A 17,455-nucleotide genomic window follows, 5' to 3' on the forward strand; every position below is an offset into this window, starting at 1 on the left:
GAAAAAGAAAAAAGAATGGCTGTTTTTTTGTTTATTGTTCATTTTGTATGTCTCTGTGCGTTACACAGGTGAAGATCCTAGTCATTACCACACGTGATGTCTCACAGAAAGAAAAAAAAACCACGCTGCGTGATGGCAATCGGACACTCGTCCCCACGACTATAACCGGATACAGAGCACCACCAACTGCGTGTGGCCGTCTAGCGGTATCCGGTGGACACCGTGCACAACGACGGAGAAACATAAGTACAAAGAGATGCGTGAGTAAACGCTTTGTGACGTGGCTTATAAGACACGTCTAGACACGCTGCAATACAGATCGGAAGAAAAACTGGAAATGTATGAGAGTTGGGAACCATTTTTAAACACCACAGGATTGTCCATCTGACGTCATTCGTGAATGGCTGTCACGATAAATAACAGACATCACCATGTTCTGTCACCTGAATCTTTTCTTTTTTCCGGGAATAGATGGAAAGAGAGCAAAACTAAATTATTTGCACTTTTCCCCTCCGCTTTACCAATTTGTTTTCCTCAATTTGCATGGTAAGTAAAGGCTAATAATATTAATGTCTTTCCTTTTATGCATTTCAACTGTCAACAGTTGACATAAGTTTTTGTTTTTAAACAGAGAGCCGGGAAAGACCCTGGCGATTGATGTGAATTCTTTTACTTGACTTAACATGTTCGTCGTCCTTTATTAGTTAGCATTTTCAAATTAAGATATCACTCTGACCATTAAAATTGATAGTGAGCGAACGGTAATTAAAATGCAACAAGAGGTAATAAAAATTAAAGGCTATCGTTAAAAAAAAAAGGAAGGCGACCGACCCGTTACGAAACACTGTTCGTACTCGTCTAATACACGCGCAAGGCCACTTTGAAACCGATGAAGCAAGTTCGGCATAGCCAAATTACCACAAAAAGTTTGAGCTTTTTTTTGAAAGTCCGGGTATACAATTTCGGTCTAGTCTGGGAAAAAGGAGGAGGAGAATATAGCCGAGTATGGAACCTCCTATCTCGAGTTTGCTCAACTCCCCTCCTAGCGTGCTGCTGGATGGCAACGCGTCCAGAAATGGCCAGTCTTGGCCCGTCCAGGTGGCAAATCAGCAGGATTCGAACTTTTCTATTCGTTCGCTATCACATATAAGCGTAGAATCGTATCAAAGGTAACGAGAAAAACGTGGCTCTTGTTACTGTCCACCCCAAACTCATTCGTCCGTGTCATGTGATTCGAAGCGAAACTTTGCAGCAAAACAAGAAGACACATCGAAATCATCAACCAAGTTGCACCTTCATTTCTAGACGAGATGAAGATAGAAAAGCCGTCGTATTTGACTCTGGCCGTCCTCACGGCCATCATTTTGCTGGTCCATCCTTACATCGCAGAGACTAACAACAATCTACCAAGTTCTGGTCATCTTCTTGAAAACACTCAATCAGAATCCACCTGGATAGATAACCGAATCAACGCGGCTGCCAACAACACCTCGACGATCAAAGAAAACGAAACATCACGTAAGAAAACATTCAAATATTCCCACGTTTTTTTTAAGTGCTGTAAAGATAATGTCTTTTTCTTTCCGCCGACGATATGTAGACGCAACTTTCCCAAATGTCCAAGAAAAAGAAGGTAAAACAGAAAGTACCGTTGTGACGTTTACAGACGCAACTGTCGCTGGACGGCATGGCAGAAATTATGACTATCATCCCAGTCCGGTACACATCGATTTCAGTCCGATCTTTTTGGCTATCGTTCCAATCGCGTTGTTCCTGGGCGCGGCTGCAGCTTTCGCACTGGCCACAGCTTCTTCATCCAGTTCATCGGCTGCGGCGGCCGCCCAGCAACAACAGCAACAGCAAGAGGCGGCTAATAACAACAACAATGCTAACAATGCCAACAATAATAACAACAACGCTATTTTGGCTGCACTGATTGCCGCCATCGTCCAGAAAGGCAGCCATTCATCGAAGGGACACAAGACCATCATCTACGCGTACAACGTGACTAAAGTTCACGATCACGACTGGCGTCGATCGTACGGCGATTCATTTAAATTCTCCTTGCCGCGAATCAAACCGATGAGCCCTTTGCATCGCATGCGCAAATATTCCAAAGTCGAACCTTAAAAGAACATCACTTTTTTCTGTACATTTAAACGTATTTTTTCCCCCTGTCCAATTTTGGTTGGTAGAAATGCATATTGAGAATCGTTCTATTATAAAAGAAAATGTATTTAACAAAAAGATGGTTGAATAAAAAAGAAATATTTATTGTCGCATGCCAAGACGGTGCGTGTTCCAGGTTATTATCATTCGTCTGGCCACGAAAGCGTCGGCGTGTTGAAAACCAAACAATTTTATTTTGTAAATTAAAAAAAAGGGGCGTTTGAATGTATTTTTATGGTCCAGTACCGCCTTCCACAAAATTGATGATGCAACAATAACGTACGCTATGATCTCATAAATAGAGAAACAAAAAAAAGGAGACAGCACGAGACTACACTGTTCGAAATGATTTGAAGGCGCCAGCAGATCCGAGATAGTCCCCGCAGGATAAGAGCGAGAACACGACACCGTAACATACGTGTAGCGACGGTACTTACTACATCCTTGTCGAATTCTACACGCCAAAAAATAAAGTAATGGCGAAATCATTAGCCAATTAAAGAGAAGACTAAAGTTTATACGTTTTGGGTATGAAAACGTGATGCCGTTAGGTTTCACTCAACAAACCAACGTCAATGAATTGTTTGGTTTCTTTCCCAATCAATGAATGTATAGCCAATGATTTCGTTTCATTGTGCCTATCACGTGTGCTCGTTTTTAAACAAATATTAAATACTATTTCTTCTATTTTGGGCCTCGTAGGACATCAGGCCTTTTGTATTTCATTTTTTTTTTTTACGCCGAGCTGAGAATTACAACAAGCTTATCGACGAAGAAGAAAGAGAAGCAAATGGACTTCCTGCTGATGCGGCACTGACCGTAAGCTCTGCTTGTCGAGGGGCTGCAACCGCAGTAGCGGCATTTGTGCACGCCGGGAGTTTTGAACAAGCTTTTTTAAATTTCTAGAAGAAAAAACAGCAGATGCTCTGTACGTTCGCAGACCCACAGGTAGTGAATGTCATTACTGCAGACACTCCGCTGTTGTTAGAATGGCCACAAGTCGGCGCGCTTGACTCTGCCCACTCGCCAGCCGCTTTGTACTTGTAGCTTTTTATACCGACCGACACACAAATCGCAGGATTAGTCTTGTTGCATTCCACAACCGGTAGCAGTGAGGAGCGTGATGCTCATACCGGACAAGGCTATAGTCTCAGTGAAAGTCATAGTATCTTGCCAATAATCATCAGATGAAGTCGTTCGTGTGGTTCGTCTCAGTGGCCCTGGCAGTGGCGACGATGACTGGGTTCGTCTTTCTATCGGATGCTGATCTGTTTGATTTGTTCAAATCGGGATCCAGTTATAATCAGAGGAGTAGATGGAAAAGAAGTCGATTATATCCGCAATACGTCCTCCCTCCCGATCAGGACAAACAGCATTTTCAAAATCATCAAGAGGAAGACGGACATCAACATTCAACGGCTAGCGCCTCTCTCAATTCTCATCGGAGTCGCTTGTCATCAACTGGTATGTTTTTCATAGATACGTTGGAAGACGTAATTAAAATTGTTATTTCATTCAAGAATTCTGGTCGAACGAAGATTATGCCCAGCTGATGCCACGGCCCACTCCGTTCCCGCCCAACCATTTCAGTGAGTACACTATAAACATTATTGCAAATAGCAGGATGATTACTTAACGGTACATATTTATTTGGACCATTCCGAATCTCGCAGTTAATCAACCGTACTTCGAATCGCAATTGCCTGAGAAAGCAGCATTGCATTCGTTGCGTACTTACACTAGTGTGGCCAAGAGGCAACAACTTTACACCGAGAGGCCAACAACTTCCCACCACAAAGTAACGAGGGAGGTCCATCACAATATCGAACACCCAACTAAACGCACTTCCTTCGTGACGAGCCTCGGTAACGAACGAAACAAACAGCCTCGTTTCCCGGTGTCATAATTTCTAATGATGATTTGCCTTTTGTTTTATGGAAATAGCAGCGCCCACGGTCCAGACCAAGGAGCAACATTTCAATGACTTGGACATTCCACTCAAATCGTCCGAAAGTAAAAGCAAACCGAGCTTCACCAAGATGTTCCAGAAGGCCCTTATTCGCCGGAACGGCGAAACCAAAAAATCCGCCAAGCAAAAAGAAGTGAAAAAGGAAACCAAGCACGAAATTGCACAACAACGTGACTATCGGCACGGTGGCGGGAGTTACGGTGGCAGTTATCACCAACCGCCTGTGTATTACATTCCCAACCATCACAAGGAGAAGGACTACAGCGTGCTATTGAAAATCTTTTTGCTGGCCATTTTGATTCCGTTGGGCGTCTGCATCGCACTGGCCGTCATTGCCGCCTTCTTCACAGGTGTATCGGCCTACGGCAGGTACCTGGTGACTTACGTCAACTCCACCAACACGACTTACTATTTCTTCAACGGGTTAAACGGCTTTGGTGGGTTGACTAACTTGTTTGGGGTCAGTGGGTTGATCGGAGCGGCCTCCGCCAGCAGCGGCTCAACAGCGGCGGTTGTGCAGCAACAACAGCAACAACAGACGAGCAGCAATAACAACAACAACAATAATAACGATAATAATTCCAATAATAATAATAATGTCGCTGTTATCGTCGTCAACATCACAGGAAGAGCTAATAACGATGACAAACTCAACTTTTTGGGCAAACCGTTTAAGATGAAATCGGCCAATCAAGACGAAGACAGTGCTATGGATTATTTTTAATGCTGTTGTCAACATTGCCTCTTTTTTTTTTTGTTGTGTTTTCAAACCTCTTTATTAAAATACGTATGGGACACATTTTGAGGGGCGTGGGATTTTGTTTGACAATTCAATGTGTGTCTGTAATTTGATGCTTACGATGTGAAAAAAGAAAACAACCAAAAAAAAATAAAAAGAAACTATTGTATTCCAAAACGTGAAAATTGGGCGTGTGGTGTTTGGTATATTCACATAATGTTGGGAACGTGCGTAATACAATTCTTTTGGTCATTTTAACATGATATGTTAGTCTTTCATCGACACGCTGCAATCGACATGAGGCGAACACGAAGTGGGAAAAGAAACAGACCACCTTGTGGTTTCTCTTCGTGAGTGTCGAGATAATTGAAAAAAATCCTGGAATAAAAAAACAAGGGGGATTTGGAGGTAATTGCCATTGCGTGATTGAATATTAAAAAAAAGAGTTTATTGAATGCTTGATTTTAGCCTTTTTTTTAATGCCCCGCTTTTTCCTTACATCTAATTGCAGCGATGCTTGTCTATATGATTACATTATGCTGGCCATAACTGAGTGTGGCCCTAGCGTGATTTCCATTTTCAACCGCAAACCGACTTTTGCCAAATGAGTACCGATACAGTTGCAGATAGAAATTTGCTCCGCATCGGCTTACAATAAAACAATACGAAATGCGTTTTATTGGATTAGTTAGCTTTTTTTTATTAGTCATGTGCAATAAATGAAGTACATAAAAACATAACGAATAGCCAATAAAATATCAGATAATCCGACGATAGTGCGTTTACCAACAATAAACAGTGGGCTCTTATATTACCGGCGTGATATCGGTGATTGCGACATGCATTTGTACCCTCAATGCTAATTAGAAAATTCAGGGCAACTGACGAAAGAAAAATGGCCGACAAATGACTGCTTCAGGTTCATCCAGTTTTATCATTTTTGTCGGGCATAAAAAAAAAGGAGGGGAAAAAATTGAAATTAGTTTTTAGGTTTCCTAGTCGATCCAGATCGCTGTTCGATTTCTGCTTTTTCTTCCCGGATTTTGGACGGAACAGGTTTTTAATAATTGCACACTCACCAACAAAAAAATGCAATAATAATGAGTTTTAATATTACTGAAGTAAAAATCAAATTTAAACCACTTAAAGATTACTTTCCTTGTCGTTACAATTTTCCGAAAAAAAAATTAAAGTTACACCTACTGCGGTACATGTCCCTTCTCGACAATGCGCGTGAGCATTGCAGATAATTACCAATCAAGATGAGATTGCATCTATGCGGGATAGAATCACGGTACTTGCCACCCGCAGCTTTCGGTGTTCGTATAGGCTATTTACGTAACGTGTGTTTACTTCCGAGCACCCCCCCCCCTCCAAAGTAACGTTCAAAAGAATACACTATATATAGTACCAGAAAAACTAACACAGCCTTTGTGTTGCAGGAATACACGTGTATGTCCTCTTCTTGTTCAAGGATGCACCGCAGTACATCCACATTGCCTTCGTGAGTTAAGGCGACGGGTATCGACTGCTGTTGTACTTTATTCGCAGGAAACATTAAATCTCTTCTGCAATGTTTTGGGGATGACGATACGGTACTATTACAACTGGTTAAGAAATTGTTAAGGCCTGCTAATGCCTCCCTCCCTTTCAGTAAAGTAATTTGCGCAATATTAGCCGTTACAAGGGCTAACGTACGACGTCAAAGATATCAGTGCGGAGCAATTCATTGTGAGTAGCTTACTACCTGTCTTGCGGATGCGATATACACGTACCCAGAACTCGGAGAAGGTTCCATGGAACAAAAGGATTGAGTCAGCTCCGCATTTTGTGCGGAAGCATAACTAACGAATAGCATAGACAAGGAATAGTCGTACTCTGTGATCTCAATGATGACATCTGTCACATGGCGGGAGGTTTTTTTCTTTAACATTCGCTTTCCAGGTTGTTGGGTTTATAATTGAGGCAAATAATAAATAAAATCTAGACTTTTTGTGTGCACTGCTACACTTTGCAAAAAAGGCACTTAGGTTCATTCACCTTTTTTCATTTTAAAGATGGCAGTATAAATCTACTGTAAGCTAATGAAAAAAAAAACTGAACGTTATAATGCTTAGTGAAGCGCTAACTTTGACGCCCACCTGCGTTGCCAGCGCAGTGTGTGGCTGTCATGTTGTTCACCTCCAACCGCATTTTATTTCGATCGTTAAAAGAAAAATCGATGGGGATCTGAAACGACCCTTCAATGGTGATTTCCTATTGTGCCTGTCTTTCAATTAACTGCCTATTATTACAGAACCACGCACAACTATAACACGTGGATCGTGTGTGTGAGGATGAACTTTTTTTTCGGATTAGTGTGCCGCAATTCTAAAGGTAAACATGTACCGGTTAAAAAATAATACTTATAGATATCACCAGAGAATTTTTATCGGATTTTGATCCTCAATCCAAACATATACGGATGCTCCATTAGAGGTGCTATAGTAAAAGATAACGCTACGCATTTTTACTGACCATCATCATGTGTAGAATAAGAGCAGCTAGCAAAGTTTTACCAACTTTAAAATTGCCAAGGTAATAACATGGAGATACCAAGGGCTTTGTGTAATTTCATTTTGATGCGTTCGTTGGTGTTTCTGCTGTTCTTTTAACGGTGGGGAAGTGGCCAGCGTCAATTATGCAATAAAACTTTGACGATTGAACAGACAACGGCCACCTATTATTATTCAGTTTACTCTTGTGCTGAAATGCGAAATAGCCCTTTCTACCTTATTCGACGTTTCCAACGAACCCCGTCTACCGACTAGTTAAATGAAATAATAACGCAAGCTCATTATCAGTGGCGACTAATTAAAAATTTAGATTTTTCACCCTTGTTCGCTTCTTAAACGTCTTCTTCTAACGAAGACTTTAAAAAATGTGTTGAAGAGTAGGACTAAAGGTCCTCGTCCACTTTGAAAGAGAAACGACCGGATAATGACACACTCTAGAGTTATAATACTTCCCAACAAGTTTTTGCATTCCCACCTGTCGTCCTGTTTCTCCAATTTCATCAGCGCAGCGATCGGGGGATAAAAAAATCAAGTCACGAAAATGTTTTCTTAATATTTCAAATGTTTTTTTTTTTTTTTTTGTTGTTGTTGTTTCGTTTTTTGTCCAGGTATTCCGTATCTCGTTGTGTGAGTCAACCATATGTGTCACAATCGTGCTGTCAGATTTGAGATCGTCCCTGTTGCCCACTTTCGCGGCCCATTGGCTTCTCCCACTTCCCCCCCACCCCTCATTTCCGCATGTAATGAAGACGAAATGCATGCGTGCATATATATATATATGTGTCGGTTCCCATGTTTTCGACTTGCTAGTATAACGACAAAACTCGGTGGTGATGTTGACACAAGTCATTTGCTGCCACTATCGCTGAGGTGCGGCTGGTCGATAACCATCGAAACGTTTTAGAGTCTCTCGTAATCAGTCGGCCGTGCAATCGAGCTGATAACAACCAACGGTCAAGCACTTACATAGACGTTGGCATCGCCCTTTGCAGGAAGTCTCTCTTTTTTCCCAACGTTTTGGAAGCTTGCTTCGCATTTTGCGCTCGCTACATATTTCAGTGGTGTGTTTCGTGCGTCTGTGCTCCTTTTCCTGTTTACAGTGGACCTTTGAAAATCTTTCCGCTTCCGATTTACTAATCGCAATTGGCGGATATTAAAAACAAAGACCGAATGACTGGTTAACGTTGATCAAATTAAAATGAAAACAAGTCATTTCATCGGATTCTTTTTCGTTCTCTTACACGCCCACCGAACATCAGCCTTGAGTAAGTTGTGTAAATCTGTTGCCTTGTATTGTTTGCTTTCTGATAATCAATAACCCCTACGCAAGAATTGATAGCGAAAAGATTGCGTCACGGTGCGCAGGGCAATCTGATAGAATTCAATTTAAGAAACTGCTATTTTTTTTTCTGCAGAAGTAAAATGACATACATTTTAAAACTATTTTCAACCAATTATTGAAATAAGGTTGCGGTTGGCCTGGTAAACCGGTTGGCGGCATTCTCGTGAGCGCCTCTTTGCCAACACCGCTTCAAGACGACATTCCGTCTTTCGGACGGGCTTACGTGCCGACAAACCGTGTCCTTTCCTACGAGTACCAGTTCCAGGAAGGCCAAGTCGTTGCTTACCAATGTCACACTTCCAGGCTGGATGTCCTGACTGGAACATATTCTAACCGAACTTGTCAAAGCGACGGCAGATGGAGTGGAACTCGACCGTGGTGTGGTAAGCATTTCAGAAATCAAACATTAATTTCTTCAATTTTTTTTATCTTTTGGGTAAACTATGGATCAGTGCGTGTAACGAATCCAATGTCTAATCGGTACAAAAAAAATTATCTTTAGATTTGAACGTGGCCTACGGTAAAACAGTTAACTATGCCGGGCTTGAAACATCGCGGGTTGTTACGTTATCGGACACGTTAATGACGGACGGCCTGATTGACAGTGAAGACCCTCTCAACACAGCAGAATGTCCTTCATTAGCCAGAGGAGGAGGGGCTTATTTCACCGTCAATCTCGGCGAAGAAATGCCCGTCCGTGTTGTCGGTATTTTCGGCAAAAAAGGTAAGCATACTTTCATTAAAATCCCCCCCAATAAAATTCATTTTTCGTTTCATAAAAAAAAGGTGAGGGCATGAACAATCTGGAAAACAAGAAAGTCACTCTTGGATCAGCAAACTGCCCACAGAGGACGGGCAACGCTTCGGCTTTCGGTTATCAGTGCAACCAGGCAATGTCACAAGCGACCACGTCGAACCTGGTGGGTAGCACGGTCCGTTTCGAGCACAGCAGCACGTTTGTCGTCGATATTTGCGAAGTAGTCATTTACGCCAATCCTAGTACGTTAATTTGAGTGAAATGAAATCTTTAAAATAAAATTATATAAGTATTCGATTTGAACTGACAGCGTTAGCTGATTGCGGAGAGCCGGAAATTCCGGCCTTTGGAGAGGTGACAATCACGACGGCTTCGTTATACCAAGAGGCTCGGTATAATTGCCGCGTTGGTTACGAACTGCAGGGCACTAACCTTCGTACTTGTTACGGTCGTGACTGGGCCGGCGAACAACCCATCTGTAACTCCATAAATTATAAACATTAAGCTTATTTTCAAATCTAGCTTTACTAACGTGGCTCTATCTCTCTTTGATCAGGTGTGGAGATCTACGTTCCACCGTCTACCGAGTATACATTTCTTTCGATAGGTTTAATTAAGGAACTACGCGTAAATCTCATATTAATTTTGCTTTTTATTTCAGGGTCAACTACAATTCCACGACAACGTTTCCCGGAGGTGATGGGTCGTCGAATGGTGGGGGACTGGACCCATTCCAAATCGTTTTGATCGTCGTTTGCGTGGCTTTGGCTATCGGCTTGATTGTGGCCTTGATCGTCCTTCTCTATTACGGAAGGTTAGTTAACCAAACACATACAAAATTGAACTGAAAAACGATTCGAATCGTTCATTACGAATCGTGATTCTTGATTTCGTGTAAAATTCCTACAGATTGAATTGCTGCGGAACATGCTGTGAATCCAAAAATCGGTTATTGATTACATTCTATACTTTGCAGGCGATCAATTAATTAAAATTTAAATTAAATAATACATTTATTTTAACTAAATTTTTCCAGAATATCTTGCTGTGGAACGGCTGGTAATAAATTCGCTAAAAAATTGAGTAAGAAGAAGAAACCGTCGTCCAACGATCAGCGTGATTATCAGAAAGTGGCCACGCCACAAACCAAGCCGGCCACGTCAGCTACTGCCGCCGCTTCCAAGGCGATGCAAGATGCCAGCAAGAGGGAAGCTGCCCTAGCGGCTGCCGAACAAGAACGACGGGCAGAAGAGGAGGATTTCATCAACACTCGGTTGGCTTATCAAAACGAGAGGGCAGTTGCTCCTCAGCAGATGCAGCGAAAAGCCGCACCGACTCCGGACTCGTCGGCCAATCCGACGCCGCTGACGACGCCCCAGATACCCAAGAATCCGCCTATTACTTACGCAGAGTTATCCCATGAACCGACGCGACGACTTCCGGAATCCCCTGCGACGCTGCATTCGCTGTCCAACCCGTCAAATCCGGTTGCTGAACCCGAATACGCTCAAGTAAAGATGCGGCCTGGCAGCAGAAATAGCAAAAACAATGCTCAAGTAAACAATGACGGGGCAGCGTCAGATACGACGGATGTGAGCACGACGTCACCGCCCGCACGCAAGTCGTACATCCCATCCATTTACCTCAAAGAGTCACCCGATGTGCAGATGAAGCAACAAGCGTTGAACAATCAGCTCAAAGAAGCTGTTCGAATCAGTCGCAACACCGATTTTTAATTCAAGTTGATATGCAAACACTCCCAAAATTAGTGATTTCTCTTGTTCATGTTTTTCTTTTCTTTACTCCTTTCATTCATTTTTCAGTATTTCAGTACGCAATTTCAAAAAAAATTAATGAAAATTAATAAATAAAGGCTCGTTATCAAAAATAGGGTAATTTTCGTATACACATTATGTTGTTACGGTTACCATTTTAACGTCAACGACGTGAGAAAATACAAGAATTTCAAATATGTATTAACTCTTTTTTGAACATCAATACGAATGCTGTGTATATAAACGAAAATCTTGCTGGTTTTCATTCGAGTTATATGGCAGTTGCTAGCTCACTGATTGGCTGAATACAACCGCGAATTTTCCGGCAAAATACACCAACGAAATGCGGTCGAATAGATAAGATTAGAATTCGGTTTTAACAGACACGCGCTTAAATGTTGTATTGAAAAGTTTTCTTTCCTTGTACATACATATACAGTTGCTTCGAACGTGCCATAAGTTTGTGACAACAAGTATCGGCGATCCCATTAGTTAAACACATTAGATAAGGTTGCGGATGACTTGGTTGTCATGGTACTGACACGTAGTTATTGCGGAATAATTACAGCCGGAATCGCAGTCGTAATGACGATCGTGTCCGTTGCAGGTCAGTTATATTGGTCAGACTGTTCACGTGGTGAGTAAATTAATAGTGAATTATCTCAACATCTGAGTCCTTCATAATCGTTTTATTTTTATTTAGGTGGATGCAGGCCACCAAACAATTTACCGAGTTCGGTAGGGTTCGTCCTGACGAGGAACTTTGCCGAAGTCTATGACATTTCGTCTTCTTGCTTTCCGTTATACACCACACTGCTTTACGTTTGCAAAGATCATAACACCCATCAGTTCACACCAACACTTTTTGGTAGTCACTTGCTGAATCGGAAATGTGCCGGGAACGGATGGTTGGATGACAGTGGTGTTACAAGACAGCCCCCAAAATGCGGCAAGTTATCATTTGAATTTTTATTTGGCAAGATCACATGAAACGAAAATCTTTATCGTATACATTGGATTACAGAGCAGAGGAAGCGGCATTGTTTGTGGCCGCCTGTCCCAATCGGTCCAAATATTTTTGTCCAAATCGACAGCCAAAATGTCAGCATCGCGGACAGCAATGCGCACACAGTACGTTATTATTCAGAGGGCACAATAGCCACATACAAGTGCATGTACCCTAAATCTGTGGGCATCGATAAAGTCCAACAAACTTGGCGTTGTACTGCTATAGAAGAAAGAAACAATCAATGGACATGGTGGAATCCCTCCTCTCGTCGTATCACCTATTGGAAATGGATAAGCTGGAATGCCCAAGAATTGTTTTGCGGTAAAAACAGTGTCCTCAATTTTACTCATTTATGGGTAGTTATACTTAAATCTGCTCGATGTGATGGGCAAATCCTAGCCGATTAGAACATTTCTTGCTTATGGATTAATCTTCATTAACCCCAATTCGGCCCAAGATCTAAATGTATTCCCAAATTACAAATATTTATAGAAGCATGTTAGTTGGAATAGAAATGATTTTACGGAATGATGCAAAAACTAATATGTTTATAAAAAAAAGGATCTCCAGACCAGCCTCTAGACATAACCCCCACAAGCACGGAGGAGCACGCAACCGCAAAGACAACTAGTATTTTCACAACAGAAACTTCGTTCACGTTCGGCCATAACGAGTTCGACTTTATTGACTTTACAGACCCGCAACAAACAACGCAACCTTACATAATCACCGGCATTTGCGGCGCGGTGGCATTTGTCTTGATTGCCCTTCTTCTTGGTGTTTGCTATCAGAACAGGTATGCTGATGTTAACCGGCCCTACTTCCGTTGATTATTCATTTTGAATTTTTTTGTTCTCAAAGAGTCATATTTGGTAAGAGATACCGTGATAATGCCGACTGCGTTAGTCAACGTTCATTGGCTCCCATAATGGAAGCGCAAACAAACTGTTACCAAAGTAACGAAGAAAATTCTAATTATGTCAATATCATACCGATTAAAGTAAACAGCGAGGCCATTTACACCGAAGTGGAAACCGGGAAGGTTGGTCATGACAAAAAAATAGACACCAAAGTTAAATATACCGTTCATGAAGACCAGCTACAAACAGTTTATGCTGAAATACATCACCCAAAATAGTCGTCCCATACCAATGTCGAAGAGAATGAATTTTTTTTAAGTGTGACCTAATATTGTCTCAAAGCAGTGTAATACAAAGGTTGAATAAAACGGTGTCAAAATTACGAATGCATAGATGAAGCAAACAAGTTGAGATTCTAAAAGTTTTTTTTTTTTTAATAAATAGTCAGCGCAAGATGGGTAAAAATAGGCACCGGTTATCAGTTTTTTTTTTTAAAATACGACAGTGCGTGATATTAGACATCTTTACAAATCTACATTCCAAGTGCGCTTGTTTAGCGATAACAAAGGCTGCTAGCCGCACGTCTCGTACCACGTCAACCTACACCCCTGCAAGATAAAAAGGCATCAACGTTCACCCTTGTTGCTATTCAAAATTTTCAAAAAAAAAATTTTTTTAAAAAATGTTCTTTGTTGTATGGGCATACCATTTCGTTTTGATGTGGCCCGTTTTATCGACGCCAATCGTATTACGATTTGAAGCGTACTGGCCGATGGCGCCCAGCATCAAGTATTCCTCTTGCGTTCCATTACCGGCGATCTCGGACGAATTGAATGATGCCTCCCATTTGGCCGAATGGTTCGGGCTAGTCAATCCCGTAATGATGACTATAACAAGCACTGCAAATACAATGTACAAATTGAAAGAATGAGCTGTTTAGTATTTGTTTTGTCTGTCCTTCTGCATAAGAATGTAACTGGCATTAAGTCGCAGCTGGTTGCAGGATGTTTAAGGGAAAACGAAGGATTTCCTAGTTTAACTGTAATTTAGAACATCTAATGTTGTCATGGCTATGTTGCGTGGGCGTGTTTACTTATTTGCGGTATAAGAATAAACATTGAACGCAGTGCTTTTCGCCTGGTGTAAATAAATAGAACGGTCGGTTACACGGTTCACAAAAACGAAACGAACAATGAATCAGCTTCGACGTTCTGTATAGTCCAAATGGCTGAGGCTAGCGAACCCGCAAGAAAATAAAATGAAAACATTCCGGAACCGCATTCGTACAAGATGATCTAATTGACTACAGTTAGAGGTAAATATAAGCAAAGCTTATAAGAACAAATCTGATGTATAACGATTAAATGAAAATGCATTCATTATTCAAAGGTATATAGATGGAACCTATCCCTTGACTTAATGCTCTTCCGGACACTCATAGCCTAACTATCAAGGAAAAAGAAATTTGCAATGACACAACACTTTAAAAATTACAAATTTCGATCTGCTTTGGGTAACATTTAGCAGGTTACATTAGCAATATCAAGCGCATATTTACCTATGAAAACGACCACACCAAATGCCAAGCATTTGCCTTTCACGTTGTCTAAGTCGAGCAACATTCTCTGTTGCTCGGGATGTGGATTCTTTTAAACTTTGTAGTCGATACAGGGCAGCTGGCTAATAGGATCACAATTCCAAGTTCTTAGTAGGACCGGAAACTGAACGAAGACGAGCCCGGTGGAGCATCCGTGTGCCGATGAAGCCGACTGAAATCTGGTGCAACAGCATCGCTCGACGTCCACGACTATACCTCTCACACAAACGAGGCTGAGACTAGCCACCGTCCAAGCGATAACAGCATGGACCTGACGACGCATAGTCCTTAAAATTGCCTATTTGAAAAAGCGTATGTTCATGCTTACATTCCTTGCTTACTTATCTTTCCTGTTCATTCAATGTTTCGGGCAGGTTGGGATTGTTACACCATGCAATACCAACTTCTAAGTGCCGTTCTGACGTAGGATGAATCGACAATACTACGTCGAAAACGACTAAAAAAGAATGTAGAACTGGACTATAATCCTCGGATTTCCTATGCGTGACGATGAGTAAAACGATGGACCTTAAAGCGGAAGAGACAACGGGGGAGTATCTAGGAATATTTTGTTAAAGGTCGCAAGACAAAAGCCGCCTGATAAAGACGACTTATTCGTAAGGTTGCTTAATTTCCGATGCACCTGAAAATTAGGGTCTATCCAAAGGAAATGTCTTCCATTTCCACACGAAATTCCTGACAAGTCCAAACGTTAAATGAAATGATTTCGTTGACGGAACTAGATGCCCAGATCTCGTCGGTAATGAGATTCAACCTCGCTACGTATCGCCAACGTCAAATAATAGCAACAATGACGTCATCACGATGTGCAAACAAGAGCACTATAAGTAAACATTTAGCTCACACTAGGAACAGGAAATGGAACGGAATCTGTAACCTTCTATGGCAGTGATCAACTAATGTTGATCACGAGGCAGTTGCCGACTCAGCCTTTTTTTTTATTGACGTCAGTGATTACACATCAGGAGTGGTACAGAGTGGAATCCCGAGATTTTGATCACGCTTCTTTCTTACTTCGAGCATCACCCGTTGTCCTAAAAGCCTGACTCATTCGCTTGGAATAGCTTATCTGGAACATTCTTGATACGTAAACTGTTCGATTATTGTATAAGCTTTTAAACTATAACTTGCAACGTGAAACTGATAGTCCTTATGGACCCGTAGTGAGATTCATTACTCTTGTTATATGCACCTTGTTATATGTATGACTACCGGCCTGCTAGTACAGTAAGGAAAACAAAAACTTACGGGTTTCGAAGAGGGTCACATATCCCGATCATAAGCGTCTGCATCCACGAGCCGTCTTTCAGGCCGTGGGGAGGCTAACGAACAGCCTACGTTCAACGATCACCTCTTCTCTACCTTTCAGCTTGTGGTTCGATCTTCAAGGTAGTGAACAGTACTACAGATCGATTTTTAGCCTGGCAAGGCTATTTTTGCCATTTTTAGCCTGGCAAGGCTTTTTTTTGCCATTTTTAGCCTGGCAAGGCTTTTTTTTGGTGTGCCATTTAGCCCCTTTATAATAGTAGGCATGGCTCTTCTTTTTTTCTCTTTTCTTTTCTTTCTTCTTGTTTTTTCTCTTCTTTTTTTTCTTTCTTCTTGTTTTCTCTCTTCTTTTTTTCTTTCTTGAAGGCGTAGAATCTTGCGTCTTGATCCGTTGTAGAAGCTTGCGTAATCCGATGAGATGAAATATCTTGCGTATCTTCAATGAAGAATTGGAGGGGAAGGGAGGGAGGGAGGGAAATTGGCGGTGTCGGGACTTGAACCCGGGGCCTTCAGAATGCGAAGCGAAGGTGGTAACCACTGTGCCAGGACCGCACATCTCAACCAAATTTATTTTTCATCGACCTTCGTTCTAATACCGGAGCTATATAATATGTGACTAATAGTGGTGTCGCGCTGTGGTATGGCGCTGTGGTATAGCACTGAGATCATACGTCAACTGTCCGTGTTCGCCATTGCTTCAACATTTTTTTAATTATTTTTATAAATGTAAATAAAAAAAATAAAATAACCCATTTTATTTATTTTAGAACAGTATTAAAACGAACACATTTTTAAAGCAATTAACCAGTGCCCGTCAAAGCCAAACAAGTTACCAGAAAAATTTAAATTGGCAATGGAAGCAGCGATAACAAACTGCATGGAGGGCTTGGAAACTGGATGTTGCGGGACTTGTACCCGGGACCGACAGAATATAAAGCGTGGGTGATAACCACTGTGCCAGGACCGTACATTCAAATCAAATTTTGCTTTGGGTGTCACCCATTCAGATAGGCAGCTTATGTAATGTATATGGCAAGTGAATGAAGTATGGTGTTCTGGTATAGTTTACAGCTGCCGTGCTGATTCCACTGGTTCCAATCTTTGTTATTATCCATTTAATTTTTTATTTATTTGGAAAAGGTGGTTTCCGTCTTTTAGCATACACTATGGTAACTAACCCCCTGTTTTTTTTGTTATTTCCATGAATAGCGTTGTATCCATAACGTTGTGATTCTGGATTAATTCATTATTTTAATATTAACACCGCAACGCCGACAGCGTGATGGCTCCTGGTCCTATCCATTTCGTGGCAGCCTATGATGGTTTTCGAATCCTTACTTTACCTAGAACCTTGAATTATCAAGAACGCCCCGAACTCATCTTTCTACCCTCTGCA

General features: G+C 41.6%; 4 protein-coding genes across 7 annotated transcripts; all 4 read left to right on the top strand.

Moving 5' to 3' along the window:
* The first annotated feature begins 1,176 nt into the window (after positions 1-1,176).
* On the top strand, positions 1,177-2,195 carry LOC130691669 (rho GTPase-activating protein gacU-like). The gene is made up of 2 exons (XM_057514658.2): positions 1,177-1,518; positions 1,601-2,195. The coding sequence occupies exons 1-2, from the start codon at positions 1,311-1,313 to the stop codon at positions 2,128-2,130; spliced, it is 738 nt and encodes a 245-aa protein (XP_057370641.1). The 5' UTR covers positions 1,177-1,310; the 3' UTR covers positions 2,131-2,195.
* Positions 2,196-3,126: 931 nt separating this feature from the next.
* LOC130691659 (uncharacterized) lies at positions 3,127-4,949 on the top strand. 2 transcript variants are annotated; one of them, XM_057514642.2, is made up of 4 exons: positions 3,127-3,633; positions 3,690-3,758; positions 3,843-4,034; positions 4,114-4,949. In XM_057514642.2, exons 1-4 carry the CDS (start codon positions 3,357-3,359, stop codon positions 4,860-4,862), a joined length of 1,287 nt encoding a protein of 428 aa, XP_057370625.1. In that variant the 5' UTR covers positions 3,127-3,356; the 3' UTR covers positions 4,863-4,949. The 2 variants fall into 2 exon arrangements, with proteins under 2 accessions (XP_057370625.1, XP_057370626.1); XM_057514643.2 differs by having other exon boundaries at positions 4,117-4,949.
* Positions 4,950-8,253: 3,304 nt separating this feature from the next.
* Positions 8,254-11,505, top strand: LOC130691648 (uncharacterized). Of its 2 annotated transcripts, XM_057514620.2 has the most exons (9): positions 8,254-8,697; positions 8,900-9,157; positions 9,277-9,498; positions 9,561-9,773; positions 9,842-10,009; positions 10,088-10,118; positions 10,193-10,345; positions 10,441-10,479; positions 10,568-11,505. In XM_057514620.2, exons 1-9 carry the CDS (start codon positions 8,631-8,633, stop codon positions 11,265-11,267), a joined length of 1,851 nt encoding a protein of 616 aa, XP_057370603.1. In that variant the 5' UTR covers positions 8,254-8,630; the 3' UTR covers positions 11,268-11,505. The 2 variants fall into 2 exon arrangements, with proteins under 2 accessions (XP_057370603.1, XP_057370604.1); XM_057514621.2 differs by lacking the exon at positions 10,441-10,479 and having other exon boundaries at positions 8,256-8,697.
* An 820-nt stretch (positions 11,506-12,325) lies between these two features.
* LOC130691075 (uncharacterized) lies at positions 12,326-13,516 on the top strand. Of its 2 annotated transcripts, XM_059494285.1 has the most exons (4): positions 12,326-12,636; positions 12,877-12,945; positions 13,012-13,111; positions 13,177-13,516. In XM_059494285.1, exons 1-4 carry the CDS (start codon positions 12,480-12,482, stop codon positions 13,451-13,453), a joined length of 603 nt encoding a protein of 200 aa, XP_059350268.1. In that variant the 5' UTR covers positions 12,326-12,479; the 3' UTR covers positions 13,454-13,516. The 2 variants fall into 2 exon arrangements, with proteins under 2 accessions (XP_059350268.1, XP_057369962.2); XM_057513979.2 differs by having other exon boundaries at positions 12,877-13,111; positions 13,177-13,513.
* The last annotated feature ends 3,939 nt before the right edge of the window (positions 13,517-17,455 follow it).

This window comes from Daphnia carinata, chromosome 1 (genome assembly GCF_022539665.2).
Source record: "Daphnia carinata strain CSIRO-1 chromosome 1, CSIRO_AGI_Dcar_HiC_V3, whole genome shotgun sequence".
Lineage (NCBI taxonomy): Eukaryota > Metazoa > Arthropoda > Branchiopoda > Diplostraca > Daphniidae > Daphnia > Daphnia carinata.

Bases quoted from the DNA above. Each gene is read 5' to 3' on its own strand.
- LOC130691648 (XM_057514620.2), top strand. From the start codon at position 8,631: ATGAAAACAAGTCATTTCATCGGATTCTTTTTCGTTCTCTTACACGCC. The intron at 9,774-9,841 runs GTACGTTAATTT...TTGAACTGACAG, and splicing joins AGTCATTTACGCCAATCCTA to CGTTAGCTGATTGCGGAGAG. The intron at 10,346-10,440 runs GTTAGTTAACCA...AAATTCCTACAG, and splicing joins GTCCTTCTCTATTACGGAAG to ATTGAATTGCTGCGGAACAT.
- LOC130691075 (XM_057513979.2), top strand. From the start codon at position 12,480: ATGTACCCTAAATCTGTGGGCATCGATAAAGTCCAACAAACTTGGCGT. The intron at 12,637-12,876 runs GTAAAAACAGTG...TATAAAAAAAAG, and splicing joins TGCCCAAGAATTGTTTTGCG to GATCTCCAGACCAGCCTCTA. The intron at 13,112-13,176 runs GTATGCTGATGT...TTGTTCTCAAAG, and splicing joins GGTGTTTGCTATCAGAACAG to AGTCATATTTGGTAAGAGAT.
- LOC130691659 (XM_057514642.2), top strand. From the start codon at position 3,357: ATGAAGTCGTTCGTGTGGTTCGTCTCAGTGGCCCTGGCAGTGGCGACG. The intron at 3,759-3,842 runs GTGAGTACACTA...CGAATCTCGCAG, and splicing joins GTTCCCGCCCAACCATTTCA to TTAATCAACCGTACTTCGAA. The intron at 4,035-4,113 runs GTAACGAACGAA...TTATGGAAATAG, and splicing joins TTCCTTCGTGACGAGCCTCG to CAGCGCCCACGGTCCAGACC.
- LOC130691669 (XM_057514658.2), top strand. From the start codon at position 1,311: ATGAAGATAGAAAAGCCGTCGTATTTGACTCTGGCCGTCCTCACGGCC. The intron at 1,519-1,600 runs GTAAGAAAACAT...GACGATATGTAG, and splicing joins CAAAGAAAACGAAACATCAC to ACGCAACTTTCCCAAATGTC.